We start from the raw sequence: 19985 nt of genomic DNA, 5'->3' as shown, positions 1-19985 counted from the left end.
ATAGTCATTAGGACCTAGCAAACCCTGTGACAATTCCCAAATGAAAATGAATTGGTATTTTACAGTCGAGATTGAGAGGTGTTCAATATGGAAATGGATTAACATGCCCTACATACTTTGCTGCATTTCATTATTTGTTTAGTAGTTCAAAGGCTGGACACAAGAAAATGTCCTTTGTGCACTGAACAGCTTGCGTCTGAGGCATGTCAGTGAAACTGCACTATGCAAAGGCAAGGGAACTGTCTAGTCCGGGGGGGGGACAAAGGAAAATATTCAGAGCTGTTGAAATGAAAATATGCTCTTAGTGGTTTGCATAACAACCACTACTAGTACTCACCACCAGCATATTGCGTATCCTGACAGAGTTGCAAAGCTGTGTTAACGTTCTCAAACTTCCCAGGTTTTCCAGTAATCCTGGTTGGGAGTATTTCCAGACGTACTGTTTATTCCCACCTACATTTTGGGATTCGGAAAGGTTACCAGATTTTTGCAACCCTATCATGACATGTACAAATGCTCAGGTTTTAGTAGATGGTGGACAAATATTGTGGCAATCATTCCAATGATATGTTTTAATTATGAGAGTAAAATGGTTCATTTGATGTTGTGACTATGACATATGAGACAGATAGCAGCTATATGTTTTTTCTATTTAATTAATAGAAATCACTCCTTGATATAAAATATTAAAGAAATGAAAAATCCTGAAGTTCGAGTTCAATTACTTAAGACAATGCACGCCGTAAGACAATATTAGTGCTCCTGTATGAATTGAGTTCAGTGTCATCTAGTAAATATTTTATTTGCTCTTTTAGCATTTGTCTCAATAAAGCTGATGAAACAACCAAACAAAGAACAGGTACATAATGTAAAATGTATGGTGATATACAAAGTTTCTACGACAGGATACGTTAAGACACCTCCGAAGGACGAATAAAAGAGAGTGCCTACAGCTGTCCGCAGCACAATTCTACAACACAGTGCGTTAGCTAAATAAGTTACAGCTTGGACGAAATACCAAGAGAATTGGTCTAACAATTTCGTAAAACAGAGGTGCAAGAGATGCAGTCCAAGTAAGAATTAAAAACGTTTTCCTAATTCTGATTACTGTTAAGATATGGAGTTTGTGTTGACTATTTTAAAAAAATATTTAAAAAAAATGTTTTTGGCAAGTTGCGTTTTTTCCCCCAAATACATCCGCAACATTGCATGTCAGGAATGCAAACATTGCTAGTGCAATAACAGCGATAAAGCACAGCCAATATTGCTGAATGAAATACGTTCATATGTTTCTCAAACTTAAGTCGTGTCAAAAAGAAAAATGGGTAGCTCGAAAGCGATTAAACGATACTCAAATGCCCAGGTAACAGTCTCTTCTTTGAAGAACGTTAGTTCAATATTCCTATGTCTTTCAAGTGATAGTCACCTAATTTCCAAGACTATTGGCAGTGTTTTAAATGCCCTGTAAGCCATCTTTGGATGCCAAAATGTGTCCCACCAAGAGTGTTGCAAATAAATACAATGTGCCACTTCAAGAGCACTGAGCCCAACCAGTCTCTTTTCTCCTGTGTGTTGTCCAGGAAACCAAACTGCCTGACATCTTTTAAAGGCCATTAGGTCTTCTCTCCCTCTGCATCAACGAGGAAGAAGCTCAACAGTCCGCTTTCATTTTGTCCAGAGAGTTGTCGATTTTTGTCAGAGTCTTTTTGATGCGTAGCGCCGTTAATCTGGCAGAGGGATTCTGATACCAGCACTCCTTCATAAGTTTCGAGATGGACGTTAAAGTCTGGAAAAGAAGAAGAAAAACTGAGCAAATCTGTTAAGAGTCCCACTCCACTTGTTTTGAGTCTTTTCCCCATTTAAAAATGTCCTGAATATGTAAGTACAGTAATTTGAACAACAAAAAGGACGTTGGACAAAATACTATTTTTAAGCCTCAACTGCGAAAGTCTATAGTTCTGCAAAGGGTAACGCAATTATTCTTAAACGCTAGAATTCTAAGCACAAAAGATTTTAACTGCCCATCAGACCGTATTATGTATTCAATGGTCCTGGGAAATGAGGTGGGCGGCTGACAGGCTGTTTTCGAAGACTCACAAGTGAACTGAACGTCTGATGAAGCAGGACAACCTAGCAGGCAGTGCTGAATTCTGCACGGCTTCTAAATTGACACATTTGGAGCAGCTCCTATTCTCCATGACAACATATTAGCTAGTTCCCTCTCTACCAGTAAACATTTAACTCAGATCGCCTCGTCTGGTCTCGGTGTACTCACTGGGTCTGAGAACCATCTGTTGGGGATGTTGGGTCTCTGCTGGTCCACACACACCACCTTCTTCATGTCTTCAAAGCTGGGGTCGCTGGGCACCACGTCATGGAAGGGAGGCTTGTAGTCCTCTACAATGCCTACACACAGTATGGGGGTAAATACACAACACAGATTTTTTTATTTCTTTTTTATTTTACCGTTATTTTACCAGGTAAGTTGACTGAGAACACGTTCTCATTTGCAGCAACGACCTGGGGAATAGTTACAGGGGAGATGTCCGTAAGATCACACAATCATCAGCATGGCAATTTAAAGTAATTAAAGTAACATAAAAAGTGTCAAACACAATACGTGAGATAGCACAGGAAATTGCTAATTTCCTAACAAAGGGGATTTGTTTTGATAGTTGCTCTCAATTGCTACTGTGTACCAGGTGGAAAGTCATGGGGAAAGTAAGATTGCGGTGTCCTGCATTAACCAATACCCTGTGTGTGGCTGTCAGCCAGGTTCAACTATAAATAACCACGAAGCCATTTAAATGGGAGTGGAGAAAGCAGGATCCATTTCAGATAAGACGCCAGCTCTCTCTAGCACCAGACTGGACCACAAACTCATGGAGAGAGTTGTGTCTGTCACTCCTCTAAAGTCACATTGCCTCATTGATGAAATGAGTGACTGACTAAGTCTCAGCCCAAGTATGGATTTGAATTATTGGCTTGTTCTGCCAACGGTCGATGTAACTTTGTGCTTAGCAAAGTGATATATGGCAGTTATGCTATCCGATTGCTGAAGACTTTCTGCGAAAATAACACTTCCTCTGAAGTGGTGAAATCAATCGTTAAAAAGCCAGCTGGACACTAAATTATGTTGGACATATTTTTATAGGATTTTACTACACCCTGACAGGGACATCAGATAATATTCCAAGAAAAGCATGCATTTGCAGACAGACAGACAGACAGGCAGGTAACAGACATATACCTAAAGCAACTCTGTATGATGCAACTACTATAGGAAAGATGTTTACCATGCTTTGTCATATTGTCCTAAATGCATGACATTTTAGAGGTTTCTTTTTTTAATCCTACATTTTTTTATGGATACTTTGTATAGTTGCTGCACTGTTCCGAGAGGAAAGCTTGCAATTAATTATTTAATTGCACTGTGTACACAAGGCTGTATTCTGTGCATATGACAAATCAACGTTGTTTGGATGGAGTGAGGAGTGAGAGAGAGAACAGAATAAACCATGGACCATGTATTGTACAGACCATTGCTGACCGTCCTCCTGGCGATCTCCCACAGGACCAGGCCAAAGGCCCAGATGTCCACTCTCTTGAAGGACTCAAAGCAGTCCATCTGGATGGAGTCGTCCAGGACCTCTGGGGCCATGTAGCGCTTCGTGCCTACTTTAGGGTTGTTTCCCACGTCTAACTCGTTTGTGTCTTGGAAATGCATCACAGCGAGACCTGGGACAGAAAAACAGGCCTCTGTTAGGATATTCTATCTATATCAAAAATGTCCAAAATAATTCAAATACAAAAAAACACATAGAAAAATCATTTTTAATTTGGGTTATTTTTAAGTAAATAACCCAAATGAATATATCCAAAGATGAGAACACTGCCCTCTGGTGGATTTGAAAATAGCAATGGTAAAACAAGCTGATAGTTTAGGACTGTTGTCAAAAACAACCCTATTCGTCCAACATCAAATAACAAAAAATCATCTTAAATCGTGAGCAAAAACAACATAACATTCCATAAACAACCTAACAGCAGTGACGGCCGTGACCGCAGTAGTAGTCTCAATTAGTAGCAGTAGATTGCGTGTGCCACCTGAAATAGCTCACACTTATCATTAGCACAGAGAACATTGGGAGTATGCGACACGGTGCACAAGAGTATCCCTTAATGCATTTTTGGTTACGATTTAACGAGCCACCGGCTCTGCTGCTCTTCATCTAACGATCAACAGACATGGAGGGAACAGGGTTGGAGTGTTCGGTGGCACAGCCTACTGTACTAGCAAATCTTTCCAACAACAAACAGAACCGGACATCCTCACCACCCACAGACGATGTGGACAACATGCCCTGCTATTTAAAAAAAAAATCATCACAATACATAATATGGACACGATAACAGAAAACGGTCATGTAAACAACACAGGTTGAATGAAACCTCATAATACTTATGCTTCCTATCTGGAACACTGTGCTCTTACCCAGGTCGGCGATGCAGCACTGGCCGTTCTTGTTGACAAGTATGTTTTTGCTCTTAAGGTCTCGGTGGGCGATGGCCGGCTTTCCCTGGGTGCCGAAGATCTCCACGTGGAGGTGTGCCAGGCCGCTGGCGATGGACAAGGCCATGCGCAGACAGCTGGCTGTGTCCAGGGTGCTCAGCTGCAGGTAGTCATACAGGGAGCCCATCTCGTGGAAGTGGGTGATCAGCCACAGCTGGGTGCTCGAATTTCGGGAAGTCATGTCCGAAGCGATGAAGCCTGCCGTCAAAGAGACAGACACAGAGACAGAGCTGTTAGAACTCAAGGGAAGGTCTTAAAAATCAATATGACACAGACATTTTGTCACTAAAACACTGCCGGACAGAAAGAATTCGCTCCTAAGTCATATTTTCCCTTAGTCTCCCAATGACATCAATGCATGACCAGGTGAAAAGTGGAAGTTTTCGATTTGTCCCATGGAGAACAGCTCCTGTCCAGAACATGGCTGGAGGTACGTACCCAGGATGTTTTGGTGCCTCAGCAGCACTGTGTTGTAGATCTCAGTCTCTCTGAACCAGGACTTCTCATCTCTAGAGGAGAATATTTTCACAGCCACACTCTCCCCTTGCCACTGGCCCCGCCACACCTCACCATAGCGCCCCTTACCTATAATAATGCGAAGAAAATAGGAAAAAAAAGATTAGAGCAAAGCAGACATTGTGTACGTCTGAAATTTCACCATATTCTTAATATTGTGCACTACTTTTGACCAGAGTCGTATGGGCCCTGGTTAAAAGTTGTGTACTATATAGGGAATAGGGTGCCATGTCATACAGCCATTTTTAATGAATTACTGAAAATGCGATTCATCAAATAGTGGGAAAATATAAAGCCTCTCTGACAGGAATAAACCCAATGTTCATCTCCAACGCAAATGTCAGATTATCTCAGTCTATCATGTAAAAATGATGAATTCTTTGTAAAAAAATAAAATGTATTTAGAGAGTTTCACTGATTTAAATGTATTTTTTAAGGCAGTGTTACACAAAATTCTAGACCAATAGTTAATGGAACACATAGTACAATTTAATTTGTCATGCTACTCAACCTTGACCTTCTACATAAACTACATAAATCACACAACAGGTACTGTAACTGCCCAAAAAAGGAAACACTTCAGTAAATTAGTGATACAAAGTGGTGGTTCCTGAGTAAATTAAGCAATTAACCCATCATTAATCCCATCATGCTTAAGGTCATGTATAATAAAAACACCCAGTTGCCCATTATTTTGGCTACCCCAACTAGAAGAGATCTCAGTGACGTTGAAAGAGGGGTCTCCAGAGCATTTTTAAAATATATTTTTTTATCTAAACCTTTATTTAACTAGGCATGGTCAGTTAAGAACAAATTCTTATTTACAATGGGACGGCCTACCCCGACCAAACCAGTACGATGCTGGGACAATTGTGCACCGCCCTATAGGACTCCCAATCACGGCTGGATGTGATACAGTCTGGATTTAGGTTTAAAGTATGTGTGTCTAAGTCACACATAAAATAAAATATTAAGACAATATGTAGGTGTTTCCTTAATTTTGGTAGTTACGAGTATAGCCCCATTTGACATTAAATGAAACATGTTTGTTAAAAATATTTTTGTTGGCAGTTTATACTCGACTAGACCCACAAATCAAATGTGTGCAATGTTGGTTTAGGGAGTTGAGTGTTACATTGGCCATCTGGCCATGTTTCAGACCGAACTCTAGGAAAACTAAGAGAAATATTAAGAGATACTACTGGGAAAAGAAACCTCTTCTAAGAAATCTCTCAGGGTCAGAGAACAGCAGTGGCTCTGTTTTGCAACACAAATCTCTGTTCCAACAGTGCTACACTTTTTTTTTTAAATACATTTACTCCAAAACCTGCACTGAGGCTAAACGTACACCCTAGCCACTGAACAAAGAGAACAGGCTCTGATTGGATACTGACCCACACACTCGTTGAGCGTGATTTGTCGGGCGACAGTTCTCTGAACGAGGAAGGGGAGTCCGGAGCCGCTTCCCGACGTACACGAGTGGTCCAGCAAATCCTACGAGAGAGAAGAAGGACAGACAAAATAAATGAACTGCAACCAGAGGAATATGATCAGCCTGTACTCTCTCTAGATGAAGGTGGCCCAGCCCTCAACACAGCAGAGCATCTGGGATTCAGTTAATACAGCTGGCCTCCCTCCTGATGATGTGGGCCACGTTGTGGAGGCTGAGTGAAATGGGTGATGATTAGTGCTCAGACTCCAAATGCTGGCTATCTAGCTGTCTGTCTGTGCGCATGTCTATCTATGAGTCAGTCTGGCCATTCTAAAGAGTCAGTCAGTCAGTCAGTCAGTCAGTCAGTCAGTCAGTCAGTCTGGCCACCCTGGAGCAGCAGAGGGCCCCCTGGGTAAACAACAGCAGTCCCTGGTGATTAGTGAACTGAGGGGGCTGAGAGATTTGATCTAATCCCAGCCCCAGACTCCAAACAGACGCAATGCTACTAAGCCTTTTATTTTTAACTCCTCTCCAGGCATCTGCAGGGCATCATGGCTGACACAAGGGGGTAGTGTCCCGCAACTCCATCAAACACGTCTGAGAAAAACAAACTAACAAGCAAAGGACTAAAACGGAAAAACTAAAAAGATAGATGCCACATGCATAAAACACATGCTGTGTACAATTTGGGAAAGGAGAAAAATACTAAATAGAAGCCGTAAAACCAATGACAACTCCTTTTGTCGTTAGTTAAAGTCCCTGTTTAGTGGTAGTGCAGATCTGGGCTGTTCTGTTGAAGGGGGGAATTCAGCCACAGCATTACCACAATAACCACATTTCTAGGCATCCAGGGCTACTGGGGGAGACCCGCATGTGTTTTAGGGAAATGTGTTTTTCTTTTTTACTGTCACCACAGTTTATAATAACTCTTATCCGGGTTGCTGCCAAGCACTTTTTACTTATACTGAAACAAAACATTATGCGGCAGCATATTTGGAGTTTACACTGCCAAGTGCTCTGATGGGCTTTGGAAAATATCTAGAAATAGATCCAACATCGGCACTTCCTCTAGCACACCTCAGCCCATCAGTGTTATCAGTGAGACTGGTCACACCAATGGAAACATTCGGCCTGTTTATGGTTTTCCTTAAAGTTTTTAATTTAAAAAATAGATGGGATTGGTCTGGGTCTTGAGGTAGGTAGATTGCTGAAGTTTAATCAAACAAATGCTGATTAGAGTTGCAAGCTCAAAGCATTATTTCACTAGAGTAGCCAACAAACTTGCAAACAAAACAGGCCATTTTGTTGAAATCATGTGTATCTGTGAAACACATGTGCTCAATATGCTCTGGTAAAACAATGCGCATATTTTTCCATCACAGTGGTGGAACAAATTCTTTCATTCCCAATTCCCAGGACAGGAATGTAATCCTGACAGGGTTGATAAAGGCCGACTACATGAACACAGTGGAACAGAGTGCATGACTACCTAGCACACATTCACATACAAATGGTCTTCGGGCTCAACATTATGACATAGTTTGAGAGTGTATAAATGGTGTTCAGTGCTGGACTGCGTGGATTGGAACCATACTATCCACAGCTCCCCGACGAGCCCAGGCCTGGCATGCTCTTAGTGTAGGGCTGCAATGTCCCAAAATTCCTTGGTTTTCCAGAAATCCTGGTTAGAAGAAGCCCGGAAACAGGAGGGAATAAGCAGGTAATCATCCAACCAGGATTTCCGGAAAACCTGGGATTTTTGCAACCCTAAGTATGACCATGTCTTACTCACCGCCAGTGTACTCTCCCCCACGTTGGAGGCGATGAGGCCGTCTATGGTGCCGTACTCAGCTTCCCGGGCCGTCAGCCTCTCCATCTGGTTCTGGTGGATGCGTCTGAACACCAGGATGGCAATGCCAGAGAGGACGACGAGCACGATGACCGGAGCCACGATGACGATGGCCAGTGTAGTCAAGCTGTAGTTGGGCAGGTTGCTTGCTACGAGGATGAGAAAGAGGTTTAGGTTTATTTGAACATCCTGGTACATATTGTATGTAGAAACATAAATAAAATGTGATGTCATACAATATATAAAAACGCATTCAAAAAGATATGATCTGCCTAAATATATGGGTAACAGACAAGGAAGAGGGTGTTTTTTTTTGTTGTCCCTGCAATATTGTCCAAGTCAGGGACAATTATGCAATAAGGCACGAGGGGGTTTGGTATATGGCCAATATACAACGGCTAAGGGCTGTTCTTGAGCATGACAACAACGCGGAGTGCCTGAATACCAGCCCTTAGCCGTGGTATATTTGCCATATACCACAAACCCCCTGGGTGCCTTAATGCTATTATAAACTGGTTACCAATATAATTAAGGCAGTAAAAATACATTTTGTCATACCCGTGGTATACGGTGTGATATACCACAGCTGTCAGCCAATCAGCATTCAGGGCTCAAACCACCCAGTTTATTATAAAGTATATATCACATCATGCCAGAACCAGATGAAGACAAAAAAAATCTCCAGCAACATAATCGCCTTTAAACACGAACTACATTCAATCCAGTACCGTGTTTGGACAACGAATTTGAAATCTGCAGTAAAACCAAGTTCCTCCTCCGTTCAGCTTAGACAGGTGCCCAGCTGCCCCGGGGGATCAAAACACAGCGTTTACTAAAGCCCTAAGCTTTGGGAGGCATCATTCAAGGAGAGGCGATGATAATTAGGCATGTTAAAGAACACGTTCTCTCCCTCCTCCCCCGTCCGCCTGCCTGCTCTGCCTGGACCAAACAGACTGAGGAACCTGGCTCCAGGGTTGAGGGGGAGGCCAAGGTAAGAGCACACTGCAGCATATATCCACGGGTGGGATAGGCCACACATCAAAAGGTTGCACCACCACCATGCCTGGAGATCTGACTACCACACACACTCCAGGGGGAAAAGACTGCCTAGCCCTCAGCACAGACAATGCTCCCTCTTTTCCCCCATGCATACTGAACTCTTTCTCCTTTGCATAGCACTCTTGGGGAGTGGAATTCAATGAAGCTCAACTAGCTCAGAATAGATAGTATAGAAAACAGATTTTAGACAGAAATGATAGCACACTGTCAATGTTTTCTACTGTTCTCGTTAACGCAGAAATGTAGTTTTTGGTAGATGCTAAGATCTTATTGTGTGTTTAACAAAAGCAGGGGCTAACCTCAAAGAAATATTGATATTTAGGAAATAATTCATTTTTATACATACCTAGCCTACTGGTTTTACTGTGGATAGGAGAGGAGAGTGAGTTTTAGAGAACAGAGCTATACATTTCATTCAGGCCATGTCCCATATGACCCCCTATTCCCTGGTCAAAAGTAGTGCACAATGTAGGGTATAGGGTGCCAATAGGGACGCAGACACAGTGTCATCTCCTTTCCCAGGGGGCTCCGCTCTACACTGCCTTACAGGTCTGTGTCAGGCCGAGCAAACAATCTCAGAGAGGACATCGGAGGAAGTAGACCGTGACTAAACACAATTCTAACGTTTGTCTCTTTTTTCAGACTGTCCCCTCCTCTGCTGTGGAGGTGCTCGGGGTGGAACTGTCACACAGGCCTGAAAAGCAGACCAATAGAGGACCATGCAGCAAACGACTATGGCAGACAATTTCATGCGCCGCAGCATCGCGTCCTCGCTGGAGAATGGCCAAGTGGACACAATCAATAGAGCACCTGCCTCTTCACGTCAGTCAACCAATCACAGACAGCAGATCACTAAGAGTATATGGCCCAAAAGTGTTGTTTTCTTGGCAGTAATTATAATCAAATGTTATTGGTCACATACACATATTTAGCAGATGTTATTGTGGGTGTAGCGAAATGCTTGTGTTCCTAGCTCCAACAGTGTAGTAGAATCTAACAATTCACAACAATACACACAAATCTAAAAGTATAAAAATGGAATTAACAAATACGTAAATATTAACTTCTTGAGAATACAGGGGGTGCTGTTTTTGCATTAGCATAATTTCCTCTACAGATTAAACTGCCTCTTATTCAATTATTGCTCTTACTATATGCATATAATTAATACCATTGGATAGAAAACAATCTATAGTTTCTAAAACCGTTTCAATTTTGTCTCTGAGTGAAACATAAGTCATTTGACAGCACTTTCCCTGAGCAAGAAGAAGATTGCAAGATGTGTATGCTCGCTTCAACGCTCTGCCTATATATGGTCACGCCACCTATGACCCGAAACACACTTCATTCGTCTTCCTCTGGGTGTCAAGAAGACGTCAGAGGAGAATTTTTTTGTTTATCTTGTACTGACGTGAAATAAGACCTATTTCTTTAGCGTGACCGACAACTTCCGGTTCTCTGGAACGCGCGTTTTAGAGGTGCAATTGTCTTTTGTTATGCTGCCGTTACGGATGAAAACTATCTCCGTCTCGAAGTTTGTTTGATACATGTGACCATATCATCTTAATGTATGTTTTTTCAATATAGTTTAATCAGATTATTTGAATTTTTTCGGGAGTTTTGCCGTGTTCCGTTCTGTGAGTTTTTTAACTTTGGACAGAACCGTGCCAGTCGACCAGTACCTATGCTAAATGAAGAGGGAAAGTTGCCATTGTGAATGGATTGAACGACTCATCAGGACTAAGGACACCTTTATCAACATTCTGATGAAAGATCAGCAATAGTAAGACCCAATTTACGATGTTATTTCATATATCTGTCGTGCATGTGAACTGGTCGGGCGCGCCCAGCTGGTTCTGGCTGGCGTGGCTATGCTAATTTAGCGCTACATTTTGTTTTCGCTATAAAACATTTAATAAATCTGAAATATTGTTTGGATTCACCAGATGTTGGGCTTTCAATATCTGTACGCTGTGTATTTTTTCTGAAATGTTTTAAGACAAGTAATTAGTTATATGACGTTGGTCTCTGTAATTGTTCTGGCTGCATCAGCACTATATCAGATTGCAGCTGCAATGTAGAACTGTGATTTATACCTGAAAAATGCACATTAAAAAAAAAAAAACTATGCTATACCATAAATATGTTATCAGACTGTCATCTTATGAATTTGTTTCTTGGTTAGTGGCTATATATATTTTCATTTAGTCGAATTAGTGATAGCTGCTGACGCAGGAAAAAACTGTTGGAGTAAAAAAATTGTGTCTTTTGCTAACGTGTTTAGCTAATAGATTTACATAGTGTCTTCCCTGTAAAACATTTTAAAAATCTGAAATGGTGGCTTTATTCACAAGATCTGTGTCTTTCATTGGGTGTCTTGGACTTATGATTTAATGATATTTAGATGCTACTATATAATTGTGACGCTATGCTAGCGATGCTAATCAGTGTAGGGGGGGGGGTGGGGGGTGCTCCCGAATCCGGGTTAGGTGCTCGGTAGAGGTTAAGACGTGCAATGTCAGAGTGGCATTGACTAAAATACAGTAGAATAGAATACACTATATACACATATGAGATGAGTAAAGCAGTATGTAAACATTATTAAAGTGGCCAGTGATTCCATGTCTATTTACATAGGGCAGCAGCCTCTAAGGTGCAGGGATGACTAGCTGGGTGGTAGCCGGCTAGTGATGGCCATTTAACAGTCTGATGGCCTTGAGATGTAAGCTGTTTTACAGTCTCTCGGTCCAGGCTTTGATGTACCTGTACTGACCTCACCTTCTGGATGATAGGGGGTGATCAGCCCGTGGCTCGGGTGGTTGATGTCCTTGAAAATATTTTGGCCTGTGACATCGGGTGCTGTAGGTGTCCTGGAGGGCAGGCTGTGTGCCCCCGGTGATGCGTTGGGCAGACCGCACCACCCTCTGGAGAGCCATGCGGTTGCGGGTGGTGAAGTTGCCGTACCAGACAGTGATACAGCCTGACAGGATGCTCTCAATTGTGCATCTGTAAACTTTTCCGGGGGTCTTAAGGGCCAAGCCGCATTTCTTCAGCCTCCTGAGGTTGAAGAGGTGCTGTGCTGTTGAGCCTTCTTCACCACACTGTCTGTGTGGGTTGACCGTTTGAGATTGCGTACACATCACTGACAGAGGAACTTGAAGCTTTCCACCTTCTCTACTGCGGTCCCGTGGATGTGGATAGGGGCCTCACAAGGGTGCGTGCTTAGTAGCCCCCCCCTGTGCGCCCTGTTGTACGCCCTAGCTCCCTCTGTTGTTTCCTGAAGCCCACAATCAGCTCCTTTGATTTGTTGACGTTGAGGGATAGGTTATTTTCCTGTCCCCACTCCGCCAGGGCCCTCACCTCCTCCCTGTAGGCTGTCATTGTTGGTAATCAGGCCTACTACTGTTGTTTCATCTGCTAACTTGATGAGTGAGTTGGATGTGTGCTTGGACACACAGTCGGTGGTGAACATAGCGTACAGGAGGGGGCTGAGCACGCACATTTGTGAGGCCCCAGTGTTGAAGATCAGTAAAGATGTTGTTTCCCAGCTTCACTACCCAGGGAGCGGCCCGTCAGGAAGTCCAGGACCTAGTTGCACAGGGCGGGGTTCAGACCCAGGGCCCCGAGCTTAATGATGAGCTGGGAGGGTACTATGGTGTTGAAGGATGAGCTATAGTCAATGATCAGCATTCTGAAGTTGGTATTCCTCGTCCAGATGGGATAGGGCAGTACGCAGTGCAATGGCGATTGCAACGTCTGTGGATCTATTGGGGCAGTAAGCAAATTGATGTGGGTCTAGGGTGTCAGATAAGGTAAGGTAAAAATTTGAAGAAATAAAAAACAGAAAAGCCCCTAAATAAGATCTAGTGAAACCAATTACCTTCAGGAGTCACATAATTAGTTAAATAAAGTCCACCTTTGTGCAATCTAAGTGTCCCATGATCTCAGCATACAGTTGAAGTCGGAAGTTTAAATGTATTTGGCTAAGGTGTATGTAAACTCAGTTTCACAAATCCTGACATTTAATCCTAGTGAAAATTCCCTGTTTTAGGTCAGTTAGGATCACCACTTTAAGAATGCGAAATGTCAGAATAATAGTAGAGAGAATTATTGTATTTCAGCTTTTATTTCTTTCATCACATTCCCAGTTGGTCAGAAGTTTACATACACTGTTAGTATTTGGTAGCATTGCCTTTAAATTGTTTAACTTGGGTCAAACGTTTCAGGTAGCCTTCCACAAGCTTCCCACAATAAGTTTGGTGAATTGACAGAGCTGGTGTAACTGAGTCAGGTTTGTAGGCCTCCTTGCTCGCACACGCTTTTTCAGTTCTGCCCACACATTTTCTATAGCATTGAGGTCAGGGCTTTGTGATGGCCACTCCAATACCTTGACTTTGTTGTCCTTAAGCCATTTTGCCACAACTTTGGAAGTATGCTTGGGGTCATTGTCCATTTGGAAGACCCATTTGCAACCAAGCTTTAACTTCCTGACTTGAGATGTTGCTTCAATATATTCAGATAATTTTCCATCCTCATGATGCCATCTATTTTGTGAAGTGCACCAGTCCCTCCTGCAGCAAAGCACCCCCACGGTGTTGCCACCCCCGTGTTTCACTGTTGGGATGGTGTTCTTCGGCTTGCAAGCATCCCCCTTTTTCCTCCAAACATAACGATGGTCATTATGGCCAAACAGTTCTATTTTTGTCTCATCAGACCAGAGCACATTTCTCCAAAAAGTACGATCTTTGTCACCATGTGCAGTTGCAAAACGTAGTCTGGCTTTTTTCTGGTGGCTTTTGGAGCAGTGGCTTCTTCCTTGCTGAGCGGCCATTCAGGTTATGTTGATATAGGACCCGTTTTACTACGGATATAGATACTTTTGTACCCGTTTCCTCTTGCATCTTCACAAAGTGCTTTGCTGTTGTTCTGGGATTGATTTGCACTTTTCGCACCAAAGTACGTTTATCTCTAGGACACAGAACGTGTCTCCTTCCTGAGCGGTATGATGGCTGCGTGGTCCCATGGTGTTTATACTTGCGTACTATTGTTTTTACAGATGAACGTGGTACCTTCAGGTGTTTGGAAATTGCTCCCAAGGATGAACCAAACTTGTGGAGGTCTACAATATTTTGTCCTGAGGTCTTGGCTGATTTCTTTTGATTTTCCCATGATGTCAAGCAAAGAGGCACTGAGTGTGAAGGTAGGCCTTGAAATACATCCACAGGTACACCCTCCAATTAGCTTCTAAAGCCATGACATAATTTTCTGGAGTTTTCCAAGCTGTTTAAAGGCAAAGTCAACTAAGTGTATGTAAACTTCTGACCCACTGGAATTGTGATACACTGAATTATAAAGTGAAATAATCTGTCTGTAAACAATTGTTGGAAAAATGACTTGTGCCCTGCACAAAGTAGATGTCCTAACCAACTTGACAAAACTATAGTTTGTTAACAAGACATTTGTGGAGTGGTTGAAAAAGGGAGTTTTAATGACTTCAACCTAAGTGTATAGAAATGTCCGACTTCAACTGTATATGCACCTGTTCTGAAAGGCCCCAGAGTCTGCAACACCACTAAGCAAGAGGCAATATGAAGACCAAGGAGCTTTCCAAACAGGTCAGGGACAAAGTTGTGGAGAAGTACAGATCAGGGTTGGGTTATGAAATAATATCCGAAACTTTGAACATCCTACGGAGCACCATTAAATCTATTATTAAAAAAATGGAAAGAATATGGCACCACAACAAACCTGCCAAGAGAGTGCCGCCCACCAAAACTGACAGACCAGGCAAGGAGGGCATTAATCAGAGAGGCAACAAAGAGACCAAAGATAACCCTGAAGGAGCTGCAAAGCTCCACAGAGGAGATTGGAGAATCTGTCCATAGGACTTAAGCCGTACATGCCACAGAGCTGGGCTTTACGGAAGTGGCCATAAAGACGTAATTGCCTAAAGAATAAAATACGCAAACACGTTTGGTGTTTGCCAAAAAGGCATGTGGGAGACTCCCCAAACATATGGAAGAAGGTACTCTGGTCAGATGAGGCTAAAATTTAGCTTTTTGGCCATAAAGGAAAACGCATTGTCTTGCGCAAACCCAACACCTCTCATCACCCCGAGAACAGCATCCCCATCCCCTGCACCATCCCCATCCCCTGCTGATGGGGGTGTTTTTCCATCAGCAGGGACTGGGAAACTGGTCAGAATTGAAGGAACGATGGATGGCGCTAAATACAGGGACATTCTTGAGGGAAACCTGTTTCAGCCTTCCAGAGAGTTGAGACTGGGACGGAGGTTCACCTTCCAGCAGGACAATGACCCCAAGCATACTGCTAAAGCAACACTCGAGTGGTTTAAGGGGAAACATTTAAATGTCTTGGAATGGCCTAGTCAAATCCCAGACCTCAATCCAATTGAGAATCTGTGGTATGACTTAAAGATTGCTGTACTCCAGCAGAACCCATCCAACTTGAAGGAGCTGGAACAGTTCTGCCTTGAGGAATGGGCAAAAATCCCAGTGGCTAGATGTGCCAAGCTAAAAGAGACATACCCCAAGAGACTTGCAGCTGTAATTGCTGCAAAAGGTGGCTCTACAAAGTATTGACATTGGGGGGGGTGAATAGTTATGCACACTCCAGTTTTCAGTTTTTTTGTCTTATTTCTTGTTTGTTTCACAAGAAAAAATATGTTGCACCTTCAAAGTTGTAGGCATGTTGTAAATCGAATGATACAACCCCCCCAAAAATCTATTTTAATTCCAGGTAGCAAGGCAACAAAATAGGAAAAAATGCCAAGGGGGTGAATACTTCCGCAAGCCACTGTACCTTTGCTTTCTTGTGTACAGGAACAATGGTGTACATCGTGGAGCAAGTGGGGACAACAGACGGGGATAGGGAGAGATGGAATATGTCCGTAAACACTCCAGCCAGCTGGTCTGCGCATGCTCTGAGGACGCGGCTAAGGATGTCGTCTGGGCCAGCAGTCTTGCGAGGGTTAACGAGCCTAAAATGTCTTACTCGCGTTGGCCTTATACAGGTTCAAAATAGCAGATATGGACACGGACATGCACCTAAACTGGAACACAGTGGCTGTAAAGTAACATGTTATACATGACGTCAGAGCTTAAGGTCTCGCTTCACAGCGCCATATGGGTTTCGATTGACAGCAGTTCTGAACTTGAACACCACTCGCGACATGAAGTGCCCCCATCCCTGCTGCTAAATGGGCAACTTCTGCAAATGTTTTGTTTTCTGAGTAAGGGAAATGCTGCAAATAAAGAGGACTAGATGTATTTTGAAAGATGAGACGCTAAGGATTATAATAATTACCGCTTTGATGTCATACAAGCAAGCCAAACAGCCGTTAGTCCAAAAGTGCACTTCACATTTCCATATCGCACAACTCATGTAATATACCGTGTGAACGTTTACAATCACTATGTTTGATGTACAGTTACAAGATGACATGGCGTCATACCCTGGGTGGTTCTGAATAGAATGTAGCCTGTTTGACGTATTGTGAAGAAATCTGGCAGGGAACACGCATCTGAATGCAGTCTATTCTATTTCGCACCACAGGAAGGTGTTGAGGGGAGGACGGCTCATAATAATGTCCGGAACGGCGCAAATGGAATGGCATCAAGCACCTGGAAACCATGTGTTTGATGTATTTGATACCCTTCCACTGATTCCGCTCCAGTCAGTACCCCCGAGCCCGTCCTCCCCAATTAAGGTGCCACCAAACTCCTGTGATGCGCACCAAAATGACGATCTGCTTCTCTGCATTGCCTTTTGAAAACTAAGATTATTTTTTGAAATTTAGCTAGCCATGTTGGCAATAGAACAAGTTTTCAAATCATGCCCACCCGACCAGATTGCGATTTATAAATGGACTGTTTTTTGGAATGTGTTAACAACAGTAATTGTGTAAAGGCGGGGATGCAGGGCTGTGTTCCAAAGAAAATAACTACAAGTCCGCTTGATATAGTTCCTCAACGGCACAGCTAGGCGAGCTCAAAATAGCACCTTATCGTTGAAGACTCTTCTTTGAGTAATAAAAGTACAATGAAATCACGTAGGACATGCACATTTTGGAGATGTGTGGCGCCACTTGGAGACACCAGTTAGACCTCTCACTCAAATCCTTGTAATTTTTTTGTTTTATGTACCTACACCAAATTGTTAACTTTTTCATGATACTGAACGTATCCAGAGTATTTTCAGATTTCGATATCAACAAACATGGCAAAAAGTACAGCAACTGTAAAATGCACATAAAATCCACACTAATGTTTGGATTCAGTCTTTTGTCAGATGAACTGTTTTGTTCTCATCTTTAGTCTAATAATTTCCCCATGATCTCCAAACTGTTCCCTTTAGATTGCTACCATGGTTATACATATGCTTTCCATATTTCTTCTGTAAGAAACATTGAAATGTAGCCCTATCCATATAGGCCAATGCAAGGGGTGTAAGTGGTTCATTAATAACCTTGGTTTAAATGCAAATGTGCACCACACAGACCTCCCATTATAATACAGATGCATATAAATGAATGTGCACCATTGTGTGTGTCCCAAATACGGTGCCAAGTAGCAAGTGCATTGACTTACCTATAACTGGCAGCTCCACAGTGATGTTCATGTTACACAGGTGGCCCTGGCAGCACTCCACGATCTGGTCGCGGGAGGGCGGCGTCTTGCAGGTCATCCTGCTCTGCTCGTACACCTTGAAGCAGCCCTTCTGGTAGACCAGGGCTCCGTCGCTGACTGTCAGACTGGAGAAACAGTGCTGGCCCATGCAGCGCTGCCCGGTGGCACACGACTGCCCCTTGCACACGCACTCGTGCTCGCCGGCGGACTTCACTTTCTCCTCTGGACAGGAAACAGAAAATATCATTATTGCTCATGGAGTGGGGTGATGCTAGAGCTGCCCCGGTCAACTGGAAGTGCTGTTATTGTGGAAACGTCTAGGAGCAACAACAGCTCATTCGCGGAGTGGTAGGCCACACAATCTCACAGAACAGGACCGCCAAGTGCTGAAGCTCACAACCGAGTTCCAAAGTGCCTCTGGAAGCAACGTCAGCACAAGAACTGTTCGTCGGGAGCTTCTTGAAAAGTGTTTCCAAGGCCGAGCAGCCGCACACAAGCCTAAGATCACCAGGCACAATGCCAAGCGTCAACTGGAGTGGCGTAAAGCTCACCGCCATTGGACTCTGGAGCAGTGGAAACGCGTTCTATGGAGTGATGAATCACGCTTCACCATCTAGCAGTACGATGACAAATCTGGATTTGGTGCCAGGAGAACGCTACCTGCTCCAATGCATAGCGCCAACTCTAAAGTTTGGTGGAGGAGGAATAATGGTCTGGGGCCGTTTTTCATTGTTCAGGCCCCTTAGTTCCAGTGAAGGGAAATCATAGAACATACAATAACATTCTAGACTTTGTGGCAACAGTTTGGGGACGGCCCTTTCCTGTTTCAGCATGACAATGCTCCGTGCACAAAGCGAGGTCCATACAGAAATAGTTTGTCGAGATCGGTGTGGTAGAACCTGACTGGCCTGAAAAGAGCCCTGACCTCAATCCCATCGAACACCTTTGGGGTGAATTAGAACGCTGACTGCGAGCCAGGCTGAATCGCCCAATATCAGTGCCCGACCTCACTAATACTCTCGTGGCTGAATGGAAGCAAGTCCCCACAGCAATGTTCCATCATCTAGTGGAAAGCCTTCCCAGAAGAGTGGAGGCTGTTATAGCAGCAAAGGGGGAAAACAACTCCATATTAATGCCCATGATTTTGGAATGAGATGTTCGACGAGCAGGTGTCCACATACTTTTGGTCATGTAGTGCATCTTCATAAATTTGAATCACCTCTATGATATGCATACCTATCTTCTTAAAAAATATATAAGTTGCAAGTGATATATATTTACGTATAAAAACTACAATAAGTGAGAGATGAAGCTTCAGTGAGGCCAAGATTAGGAAAAATGATTGAAATTATTTCAGTGAAAACAGGGTAGTGTTATACCTTTTGCTGGTGCTTCCACGGTGACGTTCATGTTACACAGGTGCCCCTGGCAACACTTGACTATGCGGCTGGGAGAAGGAGGGATGGCACAGGTGGCTCTCCCCTGGTCGTCATCCTGAAGGCAGCCCTTCTGGTGACCCATATACCCGTCACTGATCTTCACAGAGGAGAAACACCGCTGGCCTGTACAGCGCTCCCTGCCCTCACATGACCGTCCTTCACACACACACTCATCGTCTTGCAAGGCAGGCGCCACTTCCCCATCTGTTCAATAAGAGAGACCAGACAAATCCATGAAACCTTTTCATTCTCATTCATTTAAACAAATATAACGACTAGGTAGTTTTGTTTATGGAAGCATTTCACTAATGTACCCAAATGGCCTACACGCAAATGAAAAACTAAATGTAAATGTGTTATTACCTAAATCATTGTGCAAAGTGGTGATGTGCTGCCTAGGTAGGTAGATATATGATGTGGTAATGTGAGTGACTCAGCATGCTGGTATTGCTTAGCCTACATTGAGGGA

At 43.3% G+C, this 19985-nt stretch overlaps 1 protein-coding gene across 5 annotated transcripts in view; it reads right to left on the bottom strand.

Annotated features, from left to right (window-relative positions):
- Positions 1–638: 638 nt before the first annotated feature.
- LOC129816336 (activin receptor type-1-like) overlaps positions 639–19985 on the bottom strand; it is a 35671-nt gene continuing 16324 nt past the window's right edge. For all 5 annotated transcript variants that reach the window (XM_055870706.1, XM_055870709.1, XM_055870707.1 and 2 more), the window contains exons 4-12: positions 19457–19720; positions 18039–18299; positions 8314–8519; positions 6484–6583; positions 5012–5158; positions 4496–4771; positions 3541–3738; positions 2276–2406; positions 639–1786 (exon numbers count right to left, since the gene is read on the bottom strand). In XM_055870706.1, coding sequence (XP_055726681.1) covers positions 1652–1786; positions 2276–2406; positions 3541–3738; positions 4496–4771; positions 5012–5158; positions 6484–6583; positions 8314–8519; positions 18039–18299; positions 19457–19720 — 1718 coding nt within the window. In that variant the 3' untranslated portion in view covers positions 639–1651. The remainder of the gene's footprint in view (positions 1787–2275; positions 2407–3540; positions 3739–4495; positions 4772–5011; positions 5159–6483; positions 6584–8313; positions 8520–18038; positions 18300–19456; positions 19721–19985) is intronic.

The sequence above is a fragment of the Salvelinus fontinalis genome, chromosome 19 (genome assembly GCF_029448725.1).
Source record: "Salvelinus fontinalis isolate EN_2023a chromosome 19, ASM2944872v1, whole genome shotgun sequence".
Classification (NCBI taxonomy): Eukaryota; Metazoa; Chordata; class Actinopteri; order Salmoniformes; family Salmonidae; genus Salvelinus; species Salvelinus fontinalis.
This window is presented reverse-complemented; position numbering and strand designations above follow the sequence as displayed.